Source organism: Canis lupus, chromosome 6 (genome assembly GCF_048164855.1).
Source record: "Canis lupus baileyi chromosome 6, mCanLup2.hap1, whole genome shotgun sequence".
NCBI lineage: Eukaryota > Metazoa > Chordata > Mammalia > Carnivora > Canidae > Canis > Canis lupus.
The window spans coordinates 39,362,751-39,379,238 of NC_132843.1; the positions used below are offsets into that span (position 1 = coordinate 39,362,751).

Genomic DNA, 16,488 nt, shown 5'->3' on the forward strand with positions numbered 1-16,488 from the left:
ACTATCTTTGTAAAATTTGACAAAAAGGGGAAAAGATAGCACTTATAGAGCAAAACCAGAAGATGAAATCATGGATAAGAATGACAGAAAGTTGAGAAAACAAAAAAGAATATAACTGGATTTTAAAGGATAAGAATCTAGAAATCCTTCTGTTATGCACAAAAACAGGTGGTAACCAAGAAGCTGTTCTGAAGTTCATTTGTCACAAAAGATCTTGCTTGATGTCTACACAGGAGGAACTGAAACCAATCTAAGATAAAAAAGAAATACAACATTTACAGATGCCTAGGTGTGTGGACAGAGTCAAATGGACTGAGGTATCAGCATTCCCACTGATAATTGTTGGGTGGGTGGGTGGGTGGGGGAGCCATCACAAAGAAAAAACTGGAATAATAATCCAACCTAAGTACTTCTTTGAAGCCCCAAGTATCCTAGGTTAAAAATGAGGAATTTCCAAATATAAATTAACAAAAGGACACAGTGAATAAAACCAACAGCTGCTTGGATAAAACACGTATTTCTTTAGTGTAAATCCACTATGAGAACTTTCATAACTTATAGTTATGAATGCTGGTCATGCCCTGTAGGGTGCTCAGCACTAAAGACCCAAGAAACTAGGGAATAGTTTGGGTGAGCAGATTGTTTGATGTTTATTTCTTTCCTTTTTTTTTTTTAAGTATTTTTTTAAAGTAATCTCTACACCTAACGTGGGGCTTGAACTCATGACCTCTGGGATCAATGGTCACATGCTCCTTGAGCCAGCCAGGTGCCCCTGTTTGATGTGTCTAGTGCTAGAAATACCTTTGGGTAAGCTACGGTAAAACAGATTAACTGTACCAGATAAGGAAGGATACCATGCTGTAGCCAGCTTATAGATGATATACATTTATTTTAAAATCACATATTTAAAACCAATTTCTCACATTTAAATCATTCCTTCCCACCAAAACTAATAATTGTAAAATTTTAATTTTAAGAAAGAAGCTTACGTTATCATTTACAAATCAGGCCTATTTGCAGTTTTTCTTGTACAGTAAATGAATAAAAACAGGTTATAATAGAAATGAATACCATTAAAAAAAAAAAGAATACCATAGTAAAAGAATATAAACATAAAATACCAAACTATCTGGAAGCTTCCGATGAGGTTTTTCTGTTTCCAGATTCATATTCTGAATCCTTTGCTGTGGTTCACAGCTCAGGAGCCCTGAAAGCTCCTCTTGAATGAGCTGAGTGCTGAGATAAAAGTTGGGTCCATGATAAAAACAGCTGTTTCCAATTGTGGGAAATATATTTACTGAGAGCAATACGTTTCATCTGAGTCACCAATTAAATGCACTACAAGAGAGAATGATTCAGAGCTTATGCTGGTGATTTTTAAGCTAAAAAGTCTGTTTTTTCCCCTCTAATTAGGCTATTTCTCATAATGTACAAATTAGATCATTCACTGAAATGGAATTCCTCTGGAAATCCCCAGAACTGCATAAACCACCACAATCAGTTTTCTGACTTCATCTCCACATGTTCACACTTCACTTTGGGTGTACCTTTCTTTATACTTCATGCTAGTGAAATGGTCATAAATCAGAAAAATCTGATTAATGTGTACAATCAGTTAAAGAGAAAACAAAACAGTCTATTTTGTTCAACTATTATGCTTTAACAGTGAGCCTACTCTTTTTCCAAACAAAATGAAAACTTAAAAAAAAAAAAAAGAAAACTTAGCTCTAATTTATTCTTGGGGGATAAAATAATTATCAAAACATATCATGTATGTATGTATATATGTATTTACACATTCTATAATTTGTAAGCTAAAATTTGGAAATACTCCATGCTACTGCTCTCATTTCTGAAATCAGGTTGCAGATTCTGACATGTACAGCCAGCCATGAGTTGAAAATGCTGAAGAATAGGGATAGAATATGTGTTCTCCAGGTCAGAAACACTTGTTTTCATTAGGCCTATCTTATGTCTAACACAAATACTTTTTTTTTTTTTTTTTTTTTACTAACACGAATACTTAACCAGAATTAGTTATGAGGACTGGATGAAGCCAAAACGCCTGGCTTACCTGTGAAATCACTATAATTTCATGTGCATCAGGCAGGTCTTAGACTGTTAGTCTGTAACAGTTACTACAGAAAAGCACCTAAGTTAAAATAAGCTAACCACCACATAAGTTATCATTTATAAAATGACTAGATCTGTTACTCTTTTTTTTTTTTGTTATTGTTACTCTTTTTAAAGCTTTATGCAACTTAATTTGTTTAGTCCAAATCTGCTCAAGTAATTGTCAGTTTGCCCATCTACGAAACAAGAGAAAGTTAGCTACCTTGCTCTAGACTACCTAGAAAGGACTATTCTTCCTGCCTGTGCCCCTGATCTAATTTCATTTATTTTCTTCATATTCACATCAACACAATCAGATATGCCTGTTTTGCAACAACAAACACATTAAACTACTTAATACAAACATTTTTATTATTTTTCTTTAGTTATCAGTTTGAGATAGGATTTACTCAAGAATTAGTCCTTTTTTAAAAAAGATTTTATTTATCTATTTGAGATTCAGAGAGAAAAAAAGAGAGCGTGCACACACACAAGTGGGAGGGGCAGAGGGAGAGGGAGAAGCAGACTCTCTCCTGAGCAGAGAGCCAGAGGTGTAGGGCTTGACCACAGGACCCTGAGACCATGACCTGAGACAAAGGCAGATGATTAACTGAACCACCCAGGCACCCCAGTCTCTGCTTTAAGAAAAAAACTAAACTGGTTGTTTTGGAATCATTTTAAATTTAGGAAAGATGGTAAAGACAGTACAAAGTGAGACTTCTCATACATCCTTTACCCAATTTCCCCTAATGTTAACCTCTTATATAACTATGGTACATTTGCCAAAACTATGAAATTAACATCAATAGAATTTTTCCACTTACAACCTTTTCCTCTTCTAGAGTTCAAGCTAGGATATCACATTGTATTTAGTTGTCATGTCTCCTTAATCTCCTCTAAGACAGTTTCTCAGACTTCCCTTGTTTTCTCAGGTCCTGGATTACTTTTGAGGAGTACTGGTCACATATTTTGTACAATGGCACCCACCCCCTACCCCTTTTTTGGCTTAAGTATTACTAGACTGGGGTTGTGTTTCTGTAAAGAATACCTGTGCTGTGAATTTTTGGAAAGAATACCAGAGAACAAAGGAACCCTCTAATTAACTCATATTAGAGGGTATCATCATAATTTATCTATCATTGGTCATGTTGAACTTGTTCCGATTAAGTGCTGTCCGCTAGGTCTCTCCACTATAAAGTTACTATTTTATCCTTTCTGTATTGTTATGTGGCATTAGCTCACTAAGTTCAGTCCATATTAAAGAGGAGGGTTAATGAATTAAGCTCTACCTCTTCAAAGAGGATAGTCAACATACAATAACTTGGAATTCTTATTAAGGAGGGTTTGTCCCTTTCCTCCACTGATTTAATCAATTATTTGTATTTTTCCCCCCCAAGTAAGCTTTATGCCCAACTGGGGAATGCACTCACAACCCTGAGATCAAGAGTCGCATGCTCTTCCAACTGAGCCAACCAGGCATCCCATACAATCATTTATTTATATCAACATGGACTAGTGGGTATTCACCATATTTTTTACATTATAATCCAATTTTGTCATTATTAACTTTGTTGCCTTACCTATTCCTGCTTTGGCCACTAGAAGCTATTTCAGGATAATGTTCAGAAGGTACTTGGCAATTTTGTAATATATGGTATATATAAGTAGTTTTTTGGATATTTTAGCCAATTAATGTATAACAAATCTATCTCCAAAGTATGTCCAGAAGAAATATCAGCTGAAGACCGAGGTCAATTTAAAATAAAAAAGTTTGGGCAGCCCTGGTGGCGCAGCGGTTTAGCGCCGCCTGCAGCCCAGGGAGTGATCCTGGAGACCCTGGATCGAGTCCCACGTTGGGCTCTCTGCATGGAGCCTGCTTCTCCCTCTGCCTGTGTCTCTGCCTCTCATTCTCTGTGTCTCTATAAATTAATAAATAAAATCTTTTTAAAAAATAAATAAAATAAAAAAGTTTAGGGCGACTGGGTGGCTCAGTTAACCGTTTGCCTTTGGCTTAGGTCGTGATCCCAGGGAATGGGGATTGAGCCTCATATTCAGCTCCCTGCTCAGCGGGGAGCCTTTTCCCCCAGTCCCTCCTCCTTTTGCGCTCTCTCAAAAGAAAAAAAAAAATCAAGATATACTTATCAAAAAAGTGATTGTGAAGAAGATGAAGAGGTTCCAAGATACAGGCTAATTAACAGAAGAATTAAGACTGGTTATAATAAAGAATTTATCTGTTCTTTGTCTTGGATTCTTGGCAAAAGCTTCAAAAACCCTTGGAATTTCCTGAGTGATTGAAGTGTCTGTGCTATGCCAAAGAGGTGACTTAAGGTCTCCACCCCCCCATAGCCTCCGTGATGGGGCTGCTTACTGGAAAGATCAATCACAGGATTAGAGTGCTGAAATTTTGGGCTAGCCCAATCTACAGTGAGCTAGAGACTGGGTTCAATCACACAGTCAGTGATTTAATCTGTCGTGCCTACGTAGCCCAATCAAAACTCTAACCCCACAGTTCTGGTGTTGCATCTTGATTGGTGAACACAGTGATGTGCTGGGAGGGTGACATACCCAGATCCCACAAAAAGATGGCAAGGAAGTGGTGTGTTCCCTTCTCCACCCTAGACATTGCCCTATGAATTTCAATTCCTGATCTGCATCCTCTATAATAAAACTGTAATCCTAAATACAGTGGTTTCTGTAAATTGAGTCGTTCTACCAAAATATCAAAACTGAGGGGTTGTGGGAAGCCTCAAATTTGTGGCAGGCTAGACAGACAAGACTTGCTCAGGCACAGTAAGGGAGGTCAGTCTCTTTTGAAGGACTTTGCTCTTAATTCTCAGGGTCGTTCCTAACTCCCGGTAGCTAGTATCAGAACTGAACTGTAGGACACCCAGTTAGTGACAGGAAGTTAGTGTCAGAACTGATGTCAGAGATCTTAATGTTTTGTTATTTCTTTAAAGGGGAAAGAGACAAATTTCTTACTCTTAAAGTAGATATTTTCCTGTATCAGACCTGTATGTCATGTCCTGCGGACCCTGAAACCAGGCTCACATTTACTCTTTCAGTTTACCTCCTGTACGTGATCTCTTGAGTGAGTCTAATGTCTATGTAGATAATACACTCAGCTACCTCATCTGCCTTCTCACTCACCTCCACCTCAATCCCTCCTCACCTTTTCTAAGCTCCTCATAACTCTTAGAGGCCTCAAGGAACTAAAATGTTCCTTGGAGACAGGTACTCTACTTGAACACCTGAACCAGGCTGGGTACAGCATCCTACTGGAAACTGTGAGGACTGAGGGGAATTTAAGAATACATATCCCAACGGGAGGAGGAGGGAGTGGGGGACTGCCACTACTGAGACACAGCCACTGATGTCATCCAGGAAATGTGGATAAACTATTGCCACATGTTCTGATTTTTCCTTTAAAGAAAAGCAGACTTCTGTGAAAGTCTGCTTTTTTGTGAAAACTCTAGATTTTCAAACTTTAGCAATTAATTTTTTAAAAACAGAAGAGATCACAAGGGGTCCCAGATAAACCAAAGGCTGATGGCTGTTAACCACTACTTTAAATACTGCCACCCCTCAGGGTTGTCCTAGGCCCTCTTTAGGGGAGGCACCATCCATCACACGATGACAGACACACCAACAGTTCAAAAATGTATAATCTTTTTTATAGTATAATGAAACAGCTCAAACACAACTGATAAGAAGAATTCCAGGACAATATGGAAATTGTACAAGTCCACACATGATTTTTCAAAGCACATTAATGTTCTGAAGCACCAAGTTAACAGTGGAAGAGAAGATACTAACACAAACTAAATGGAGCGAACCATGGAGCAATGTACTTCTCTTCACAGTGCCCATTAATCTCATAGTCCTCTTCTTAGCTCCAGCGAGTACTTATCCTGTGGTTTCCCCCAATATTCATGGCAAAAAACCCAAACAAGGACAATAAGCCAGACCAGCTCTATGTGGCATCATTTTATTTATCTGCCAATGAAATACATTTTGTGCTTCCAATTGAGCACTTCAACCCTTTTTTATACTCCTATCAAGTTACTTTCATATTTTCCTAAAAAGTTAAATCCTATGTTTTGTATTTCTTTATTTATTAAACAATTTAACTTGTCTTTTTAACTGCTATTGGCATTTTCTAGAACTATTTTTTTTCTTGGTGCTCTGGTTACAAAGTTGCATACATCTGGAGAATCTGCTCCCAGCTTTATCTTTTCTAGAAGCCCTTTTAGTTTCAGTGAACAATACTGAAAAGAGTTTCTCAAAACCTCATAGTGAAATGCCCCCATCTCCAGCCAAAACATCTTTATTGAGCTCCAGAACTAGATCTGCCACTGCTTGCTCAACATATCCACTTGAATGTTCTGAAGGCATCCTAAAGGTTACGAAGATTAAAAGAACAAACTGTGCTTCCGAAAAAGTGCGCCTTCCTGCAGTTGGCACCAGACTCTCCAGTGCTCCTACAGAAGTCTGCCAGCATGCTTGCTGAAGGGCCATCCAGACAGACCACTGTGCCGCAAACAAACTGGTCTCCCTGTAGTTGATTTTTCTCCTCTCAGTTAAGTGTTCACACATGAGCCAGAATGATCTTTTAGAAAAGCAAATCCAAAATCAATTCTCCTCTGTCCCTTGCCTAAGCCTAGGATAAAACCTAAACTCTGTAAACATGGTCTGGCGCCATCCTTTGTGTCCCTGTCCTATGACAGTGACCCTGCCACTAAGTTTTTTTTAACACCCAAGCCCTTAGTCCAGGATCTTCAAATGTGCTCTTTACTTAAACCTCAGCTGAGAAGCCAGTGAGTTCTCATCTTTTCAGTTTCAACTTTCTGTCCCTGGGCTACAACTAATAACTTTATCTAAATAGGTGTCCCCCACCCCTAATGAGCCACACCTTGACCCTGTTACAGGGACCTGGCAGCATTTTTCCTCAATTATACCTTTATGTGCTTGCAATGCTGTCTTCCTTCACTAAAGCTGAAAGCTAATGAGGCCTGCCATCATGTCTTTACTATATGCCAGTGACTGGAACAGCACCACATGTTTTAAAACGTAATAAAGGAAGGAGTGAAGAAATGAATACAGGAATGAGTAGAATCCTATTTCCCCAGCTAACTTAGCTCCTCATCCTTCAGGTAACAACCAGTTTAACAGTTACTTTCACAGGGACAGCTTGGTGAGTTAGGCCCCCATTCCATGCTCTCACAGAACCATGTTCTTTTTTTTTTTTAATATATTTTATCAATTAATAGTGACATTTAATACATACATCTTAAAAGACTTTTTTACTTATTTATTCATGGGAGATGCAGAGACACAGGGAGAGGGAGAAGCAGGCTCCCTATGGGGAACCCAACACTGAACTCGGAACTTGATCCTAGGACCCCTAGGATCTATCTCCACCTGAGCCACCCAGGTGACCCTAATGCATGAATTTTTTTATTACCCCACTCTTTCATTTTAAGTTCCATGAAAACAATGAACCTGTGTGCCTTATTCCCTAACATTATATCACAAAGGCCCACAAAGTGAATGCCTGGCAGACAGATATTCAGTAACAGTTGTTAATGAAATATTTAGCAGATATTTGTTGAATGAACCTAAAGATAAATTTAGGAATATTTTTTCTCTTATTATATTGCTAAAAACTAAAGAATGCTCAGTTTCTCAACCCAAATGGCTTTTATTTTTTTAAAGTTTATGAATAATGAACATCAGGAGCAAAAACTCTTATCTCTGAGGGGTTTATCATTTTCTCTTATGCACAAGTATTTAATCTTTTGGGGAACAATACTGCCAATTAACATCTGTGTACTTACTATGTGCAAATCCCTTCAGTAAACACTATAATCTCATTACTTCTCATGATTACCCTATTATTACCATTTTATAGAAATGGATATGGTGGCTTAGAGAATTTACTTGGAGAATCTGATGGAACGTATGCATTTTCTCCTGAAAACACACACACAAGCAAACATACACATAATTTTACTTGTAACAAGAGAGGTTGTATGAACTCCCTCGGGTTAATTTACAAACCTCCAAGGTTGAGCTCTCTGACAGAACTTCTGATTAGAAATGCTTTTTGCATGATTGGGCAACTGCTTCCTGTTCCTTATTTTCTCTCTTTGTTTCAATTCTTTCTTTTATATATAAAATTTTATAATTTTTTATATAAAAATTTATAATTTTTATTTATGATAGTCACAGAGAGAGAGAGAGAGAGAGAGAGAGAGGCAGAGACACAGGCAGAGGGAGAAGCAGGCTCCATGCATCGGGAGCCCGACGTGAGATTCAATCCCAGGTCTCCAGGATCGCGCCCTGGGACAAAGGCAGGCGCCAAACCGCTGCGCCACCCAGGGATCCCTCTTTGTTTCAATTCTTAAGAGGCTTGTAGATGTTACAAATGTATTCTCTAGTTTTGTTTCCTGTCATTTTATATGCAATTGAAGCAGCTTTTATGGGGAGATATGTGCAGAGATAACTGCACAATGAAGTCCCTCTGAATATTGTTATCTTTTATGAAGCTGATGTGTAGATTTTTATTATGAGACATACAGGGTTAACATTGCTTCCTAGAACTTAAAATCACTTATAATTATTAGGTGAGCATATATTAAAAATTCTGCACAGCTACTAACATAGATCTATGAGCCGTTTATCACTGAAGAAGCCATTTAATGGCCTTTTTGCACAAGAAAGAATCATCTTCCCTGGTTTCCAAAATTTTATAATCAATCTCTTCTCAAAATTCAAAATTAATGCAAAGACACGCCTTATCTTACTTCTCACATCTAATGAAAGTGAGAACTCTGAAGACATTTCATATTTACTTATAAAACCAAAACAAAAACCAGGTCTATTAAAGGTCCACATACACGTATCAGGAAACCTGTGGGTAAAATAATCTCCTTTTCCAACACAAATAACAAGGCAAGAAAATAACCCTCTTACCTGTCATGGTCTGTACTGCCCTTTCGCTGGAAGGCAGTGGCTCCTTTCTGTGAGGCCGAATTAGTGAAGTGTCCTGTGCAGAAAACAGTCCAGGGCTATCAGTTAATTTCTTCCGGCCACTGGAGTTAGGGTTTGAAACTCTGCAGCTGCCTTGCACTATTGCACTTGTGAAAAGGTTTGTATGTTCATCACTGCTGGCCGGATCAGAGTTGGGAGTGAATCCTCCAAGAGATAAACTTGGAGAACTTTCGGAACAGTCAATCTGTAAAGGTGTTTGCAATCCCAAAGCCAATGGACTAGATTCTGAAGGCTCTCGGTGGACCCATTGTTCTTCTCTATTTATTAAGCTTTTCGAAGGAGAGAGATGAGGGCAGGACATATGACATCGGTGCTTTTCCTTATGTTTATATCGCTCTCCAACAGTTTCCTTTCCAAATCGATAGCGCTTCAAAGACTCCAAAACAGATCTGGAAGAGCCAGCATCCATGGAAACCTGGGGTTGCTCAGAAGAACGGTGTTCTCTGTGCTTGTGACGATGCCTATGTTTGTGCTCAACCATCCAACCATAGGCCATCTCAGGAGGAACACTAGGGTAGGTACTCATGGAAAGGAGGGGAGTCCTGCTGGTTGTTAGAAAGGCCTCCTGGCGAAGTAGCTTATGCTTTTTCTTATGGTATTTGGTTGGATTGAGAAGTAAATGGCCAGCATGCATATAGGAAGGAGGAGGAAGTGGGGGGGTGAAAGAAGGTGAAGGAGGAGGAGGATAGAGAGTGGGAGGGTACCTTCCATAGTAACCTAATCCTAGGGGAGTGGCTGTAAGGGGTGAGGGAGAGTAAGGCATGCCATAGGAGGGATAGAATCCAGTACTAGAAAGAGGAAAACTAAGGCTGTGCATGAAGGGCATCTCAGCCATTGCCTCCCTCATCTTAGGAGGTCTCCCTCTCTTCTTTTTTAAGTCAGGTTTTCGAATGTAGTGCAAGGGGTCTAAGGGGAAAGAAGGATGTGTATAGAAACTATTAAAGTTGATTCGAAAAATAGTTGGCAGCAGGTCTCGGGGGATAAAATGATGGCTTCGATGGGTGATTCGAATTTCACTCAGCCGACTTATCAATTCCTCCAGATCCGCAATAAAGTCTGGATCCTGTCTGCTACGGAGCTGGGGGTATTTCTTTTTCCGTTTTCGTTTCTGCCTTTTCATCTTGTCATAGCTGAGGTAATCGTGATTCCGGCGCTTACATTTATGTTTATGTTTTTCTTTAAGACTGCTCAGGACTGTAGAGGTTTCAGGGGGAATCAGAGAAACATGTTCAAAAGAGTGCCTCCTCTTTTTCTGTCCACAAAATTTCTCTGCTCTGTCCGATGTGCTGTTATTATCTGTTCCAATTCCACTATCACTGGGAATGGTCTCATCACTATGAGACTCACTAATGGGAGAAGGAGTAGCTTCTTTCAGAGAGGTGAGTTCACTCAAGTGTGAAGGAGAATTTGGCAACAAAGTAGGAGGAGAAAGTCGCCTCCTCCCCTTTGAGGCCTTTTTCATCGCAAGAGTCTGAATCATACTGCCCTGTCTGGAGTGTAAATGCAAATATGGCACTGAGCTGGGTTCAACAAAGCCTGCATCACTACTTACAGGGCTCTGACCACCACTAGTCCCAGAAGACTGAGAGCAAACAGGCGATGGGAGAATCTCTGAGCTACTAGCAGATGAAGGCAGTAAAGGGGGAAGTATCTGTCCCAATGCTGAGCCGGCAGCCTGTTGAGCAGTTTGCTCAAGGACAGCAAGGCTGGTAGGGCTACCAGAAAGAATGCCATTTAAGACAGTTTTTGGTTTTCGACCCCTTCTCTTTCCTATGTAAATGGTTCCTTTCTTGCTGACATTTATCTGTTGGCCCAATTTAGAGCCAAACGTGGCAGCAAGACTTGACACTGTATTATGGAGTTTGGATTGCACTTTCCCTTTATTACTTGATTCTACAGAGCTTGAAAGAATCTGATTCAACAGTTTCTTCCTTTTTAAAGTCTTCATTTTATTTATTTTGCGGATAATTGTTTTCATTAATTGTCCATTGTTTCTCTTTGTAATTTTTTTATCTGGTTCCATCTCAAGGTCACTCATGCTGCAGACAGCCGGCCTATGACTGTCGTCCAGATCATCTGGGTCCTGAAGCTGATCCTCACTCTCAAAGAAATCACTGCTGCTTCGATGGTTATCACTTTCAGACTCCAGCTTGCTTGGACTCTCCGTGGCAACAAATGGAGCCACTGATAGTACAGGTGGCTTCATCTTGACCGGTGACCTCAACTGCCTCTTAGGTCTGCCTCGCTTTTTTGGAAAAGGAGATACAGAAAGACTTTGTTTGAAGGAAGGAATTTCAATTTCTGGCTGTAAAATTGGGGGTTCTTGTTCTTCCTTAGACTGCAAAGAAAAAACTTTAGAGGCAGGGATTTTTAAAGTCCTTTTAGGTGGACCTTCCAGTTGAGGCATCTCTTTAGCTTTAGGTCTTCCTCTTTTGGGCTTATAAATATCAGACAAAAGGTCACTAGAGACACACATACTGGAGGATAATTTGTGAGTAGCAAAAGCCTTGTGAGATGGTTTTTCACTATCAGTTAAGAGAGCAAGAGATGGAGTTGTGGACTTGCTCAACTTTGGCAATCGGCGTTTAAGGAAGTCATGATCTACAAATGAAGATGGTCCAATGTTTTTCATGAACTTGGCTGGCTCAGAATTACTATTTGATAGTGAGCTACATGAAACACTTTTAAAAAGCTCTGATCTTTCTAAATCTAGCCCTTTTGGAGACCGGCATGTGCTTCTTGCCACCACTTTAGTCCACCGAGCTTTTCTTCCTTTCCTTTTTTTTAATGGTTTGGACTGCAAACTAGAGCTTAGGCTTTCAGCAACCTGGCAGTGTTTGTCAGAAGCAGATACTGCACCAAGTTTTAGAAACGGCTTGTTACTAAATAAACTAGTGAAGTTAACAACTGAAGGGGTAATTGTGTGAATACTGGATTCAGAAGTCAAACTTGGCTTTTTTCCCAGGGAAGAGCTTATTCTTGGAATATCTATATGTGCAGTTTTTGAATCAGTTAGCTCTTTATCAATCCCTTTACATTCAATATTCATGCTGTGACCCACAGACCTATGACCAATGTTCAAGTGGGTACTTTCAGAAGTAAACTGGTTCTTCCCAACGGATTCAGAAATGTCTTCCATTAGTTCTGTGGTAGGACTTAAAAGTAACGGATTAGGAGCCAACTGTGAAGAAGTTTCAGGGGGACTTCTGGTTAAAGGATTAACAGATACAGTAGGTGATGGGGAAGGGAGATTGCTTTCTCCTACTGCACTAAATGGGGATTTTGCCATAGATGCATCAGAAGCAGCTCCCATTTGAAAGTCCGGAGAAGTGCAATACACGGGAGGTTGCTTTTCATGCTTTGAGGTTTCATAAGGCCCCCTGTCATTGGATGAGAAACTGTCTTGCTGAATGCATGTTCCCTCGTTAAACATTTCTTTCTCCAAATTAATGATTTCTTTTCGAACTGAGAACTTTTCCAATATGCTTTCTTTACTCTGCCGTATAACATTCTTCTCAAAAGTTTTGCTGGTGGTACTATCTTTCAGGGATTCAGAAAGTTCCTGATTTTCATGACTACTGATGTTTGTACTACAAGAAGCCTTAAGTGGTTCCTGAGTGGGGAGCAGTGCTTCGGCTTTAAGGTTTATGGCATCTTTATTGACCAATCCTGCCATAGAACAACTCACTAGTTTCTTTCCCATGTCTTTAGTAACTAATCCCATTGTTGAATTGGCTACAATCTTCTTTGCACAGTCCTTGGCCACTAGACCGACAGTAGAACTCAACTTCTTGCCCAAGTCTTTATTAACCAGTCCGACCACAGTGCCGAGTCCTAACTTCTTTCCAGATTCCTTATTCACTAAACCTGGAACAATACCAATTCCTAGCTTCTTTCCTGAATCCTTGCTCAGCAGTCCTACTGTAGTGACAGTCCCTGGCTTTCTGCCTAAGTCTTTATTAATGAATACCGCTGTAGTGCCAGCTCCTAGTTTTTTCACAGAGTCCTTATTGACCAATCCTACTGTTGCATTAAACACTGGCTTTTTCCCAGGATCTTTAGTTACCAATCCAACTGCTGTGCTGATAGCTGGTTTTTTAATTAAATCTTTATGTATTATTCCAGCTACAGAGCCAACACCTGCTTTCCTGATCAAATCCTTACTAACCAATCCTGCGCTGGTGCCACTTCCTAACTTCTTCGGTTTAGTCTTGGAAGACTTAGAGGGAGGACAGGTTGCAATAAGCTGTGCCAACTTTTCTGTTACACTTGTTCCTCCATTAAGTAATGCTCTATCCTTTAAATCAGGATCCCGGCTACCAACAAGAGTAGATGATGCTGCATTCATGTAATCTGTCATCTCTGAGTGTCCTGGAGAAAGCTTCTTAGACAAAGGACTGTTTTCTCCCTGTGAATGAAGATGGATGCTCTCTTCAGATTGGCATTCAACGGCTGCAACATCACCTGTTTTCTTGTACAACTTTGAAGGGTCCTAAAATTTGAATAAGAAAAAGGTTTCAGAGAGAGAATAAACCTATCATTTCAGTCATTTCAGTTTAGCTTACAACTGAACAAATCAACTGATCACTATCAGATAAAAGGCAATAGTGTTTTCTGAAAAAACCTAATGAACGTTATAGTGACATAAGATTTGAGTTTCTCTACTGCTATCAGAGGCTAGCAAAATGTTATCTTTGTTGACTTTCAACCAACCATATAAACCTATATGTTACTTGGTATTTAGAAATATCCCCATTATTTTTGACATTTTTTAAAAAGGCAAATTAACAGTCTACTCTCACTTTACTTTAAATTGAATAAATATACATTGGCATAGAAATATACTGTTTTTGAAAAGAGAAATATTATTAGTTACAATAATATCCCATGGTCCTCTTTTATTTTATTTTTTTAAATTTTTATTTATTTATGATAGTCACAGAGAGAGAGAGAGAGAGAGAGAGAGAGGCAGAGACACAGGCAGAGGGAGAAGCCGGCTCCATGCACCGGGAGCCCGACGTGGGATTCGATCCCGGGTCTCCAGGATCGCGCCCTGGGCCAAAGGCAGGCGCCAAACCGCTGCCCCACCCAGGGATCCCCCCATGGTCCTCTTTTAAAACAATCGATCGATCACTGCCTACCTCCTTCATTGATTTCAAAGATTTCCAACCAGCGCGATACAACCCCACCCATTTCTACTCCTTTAGCGCTCGCTCTCGCACGCGCTCTCTCTCTCATGTTTTTTTTTTTTTTTTAAAGATTCATTTATTTATTCATGATAGATATATAGAGAGAAAGAAAGAGGCAGAGACACAGGCAGAGGGAGAAGCAGGCTCCATGCCAGGAGCCCGATGCAGGACTTGATCTCGGGACTCCTAAGATTGCGCCCTGGGCCAAAGGCAGGTGCCAAACCGCTGAGACACCCAGGGATCCCCTCGCTCATGGTCTTGAATGATCAGTCACTCCACTTCCCTCGTAAATGACAGGAATAAGAAAGACAATGAAATACATTCACATTTTCTTTAGATTGTATTTTTATATAACATTCTAGGACTGGAAGTAACTTTTAAGTCATTGACATAAATTGTTATCCAGTTCATGAATCCTCACCATATATATATATTTTTATTTTTATTTATTATTTATAATAGTCACACAGAGAGAGAGAGGCAGAGACATAGGCAGAGGGAGAAGCAGGCTCCATGCACCGGGAGCCTGATGTGGGATTCGATCCCGGGTCTCCAGGATCGCGCCCTGGGCCAAGGGCAGGCGCCAAACCACTGCGCCACCCAGGGATCCCCTCACCATATATTTTACAAGTGAATTCATTACTTCACACAATAATCTGTTTTACTTTTGGATAACAAAGAGTTCTCTTTTTTCCCATGTTTCAGCATAGGTGTTTTTTTTTTTTTTTAAACAATTGAAGTATAATTAACAGAAAGAGTTCCTTTTAATCATGAAATAGAAATGAAAGACTTGAACAAATAGAAAGACTTACTATGTTTCTGTATTAGGAAGACATAAAGATGATGATTTTTCCCTAAACAAATTAATAAATTTAATGCTATCCCAATAAAAATACCACAAAAATTTCTGTCAGGAATAAGAAAAACTATCACATTCATTGGAAAAAATAGACAAGCAAGAATAGCTAGTAAAATCTAAAAGAAGAAAGCTGGGGTGCCTGGGTGGTTCACTTGGCTAAGTGTCCAACTCTTGATTTCAGCTGAGGTCATGATCTTAAAAGAGTTGTGAGATTGAGCCCCATACTGGGCTTCATACTGGCCGCAAAGCCTACCTAAGATTCGTTCTCCCTTTTCCTTTCCCCACCCTCCCAAACACACACAAAAAAGAAAAACAAGGGGATAACTGTATCAAATGTTAAAATATTTTTTTAAACCTTCAATCATGAAAACAGTATGGAACCAACATATGAAAAGACAAAAACCAATGAAATAAGGCAGAGCAACACATAATCAAATATCCAAAACATAATCAAATAACACATAACATGGTGTGAGTCCTATAGCAGGATGACTGTTGAGAACTAGGAAACTATCAGCTGCATCAACTACACCTTTGACCAAGGAATCCCATTGTGAGAGATCTATTCCAAGACACACTGGCAGAAACAGAATGGCTACAGAAAGCTATAAAATGTACCACTGTTTGAAGATTTTATTTTTAAGTAATTTCTACACCCAATGTAGGGCTCAAACTCATAACCCTGAACAAGAGTCACACACTCTCCTTCACTGAGCCAGCCAGGCACCCCTACCATTATTTTAATGACAAATCCCTAAAACAATTATCTAAAAGACAGTGGTTGTGTAAACCTAAGTATATGTGTACAACAGAGTACTATGAAACAGAAAAAAAAAAAAAAAAAAAAGGAAATACTAACATACTGCTATGTGATGCTCTTCAAGAATATACTATTAAGGGGATCCCTGGGTGGCTCAGCGGTTTAGCGTCTGCCTTTGGTCCAGGGTGCGATCCAGGATTGAGTCCCACATCAGGCTCCTGGCATGGGCCTGCTTCTCCCTCCTCCTGTGTCTCTGCCTCTCTCTCTCTCTATGTCTATCATAAATAAATAAATCTTAAAAAAAAAAAAAAAAGAAGATTGTCTTAAAAAAAAAACAATATACTATTAAATGAAAACAGCAGGATTAAGGAATATGAATATATACCCGAATAAACATGGAAGAAAAAAACAAAAATGAATGAAAATGGTGACTTTTGAGGGAGGAAAGAGACCTACAGGTTAGATCTCTCTGCATCTGCTTATGGTTCTAACTTTGCAATTAGTATTTTAAATATTTA

At 39.4% G+C, this 16,488-nt stretch overlaps 1 protein-coding gene across 5 annotated transcripts in view; it reads right to left on the bottom strand.

Annotated features, from left to right (window-relative positions):
- ASH1L (ASH1 like histone lysine methyltransferase) overlaps window positions 1–16,488 on the bottom strand; it is a 179,764-nt gene that overhangs the window by 108,063 nt on the left and 55,213 nt on the right. For all 5 annotated transcript variants that reach the window (XM_072829864.1, XM_072829860.1, XM_072829862.1 and 2 more), the window contains one exon: window positions 9,085–13,654. In XM_072829864.1, the coding sequence (XP_072685965.1) occupies window positions 9,085–13,654 (4,570 nt within the window). The remainder of the gene's footprint in view (window positions 1–9,084; window positions 13,655–16,488) is intronic.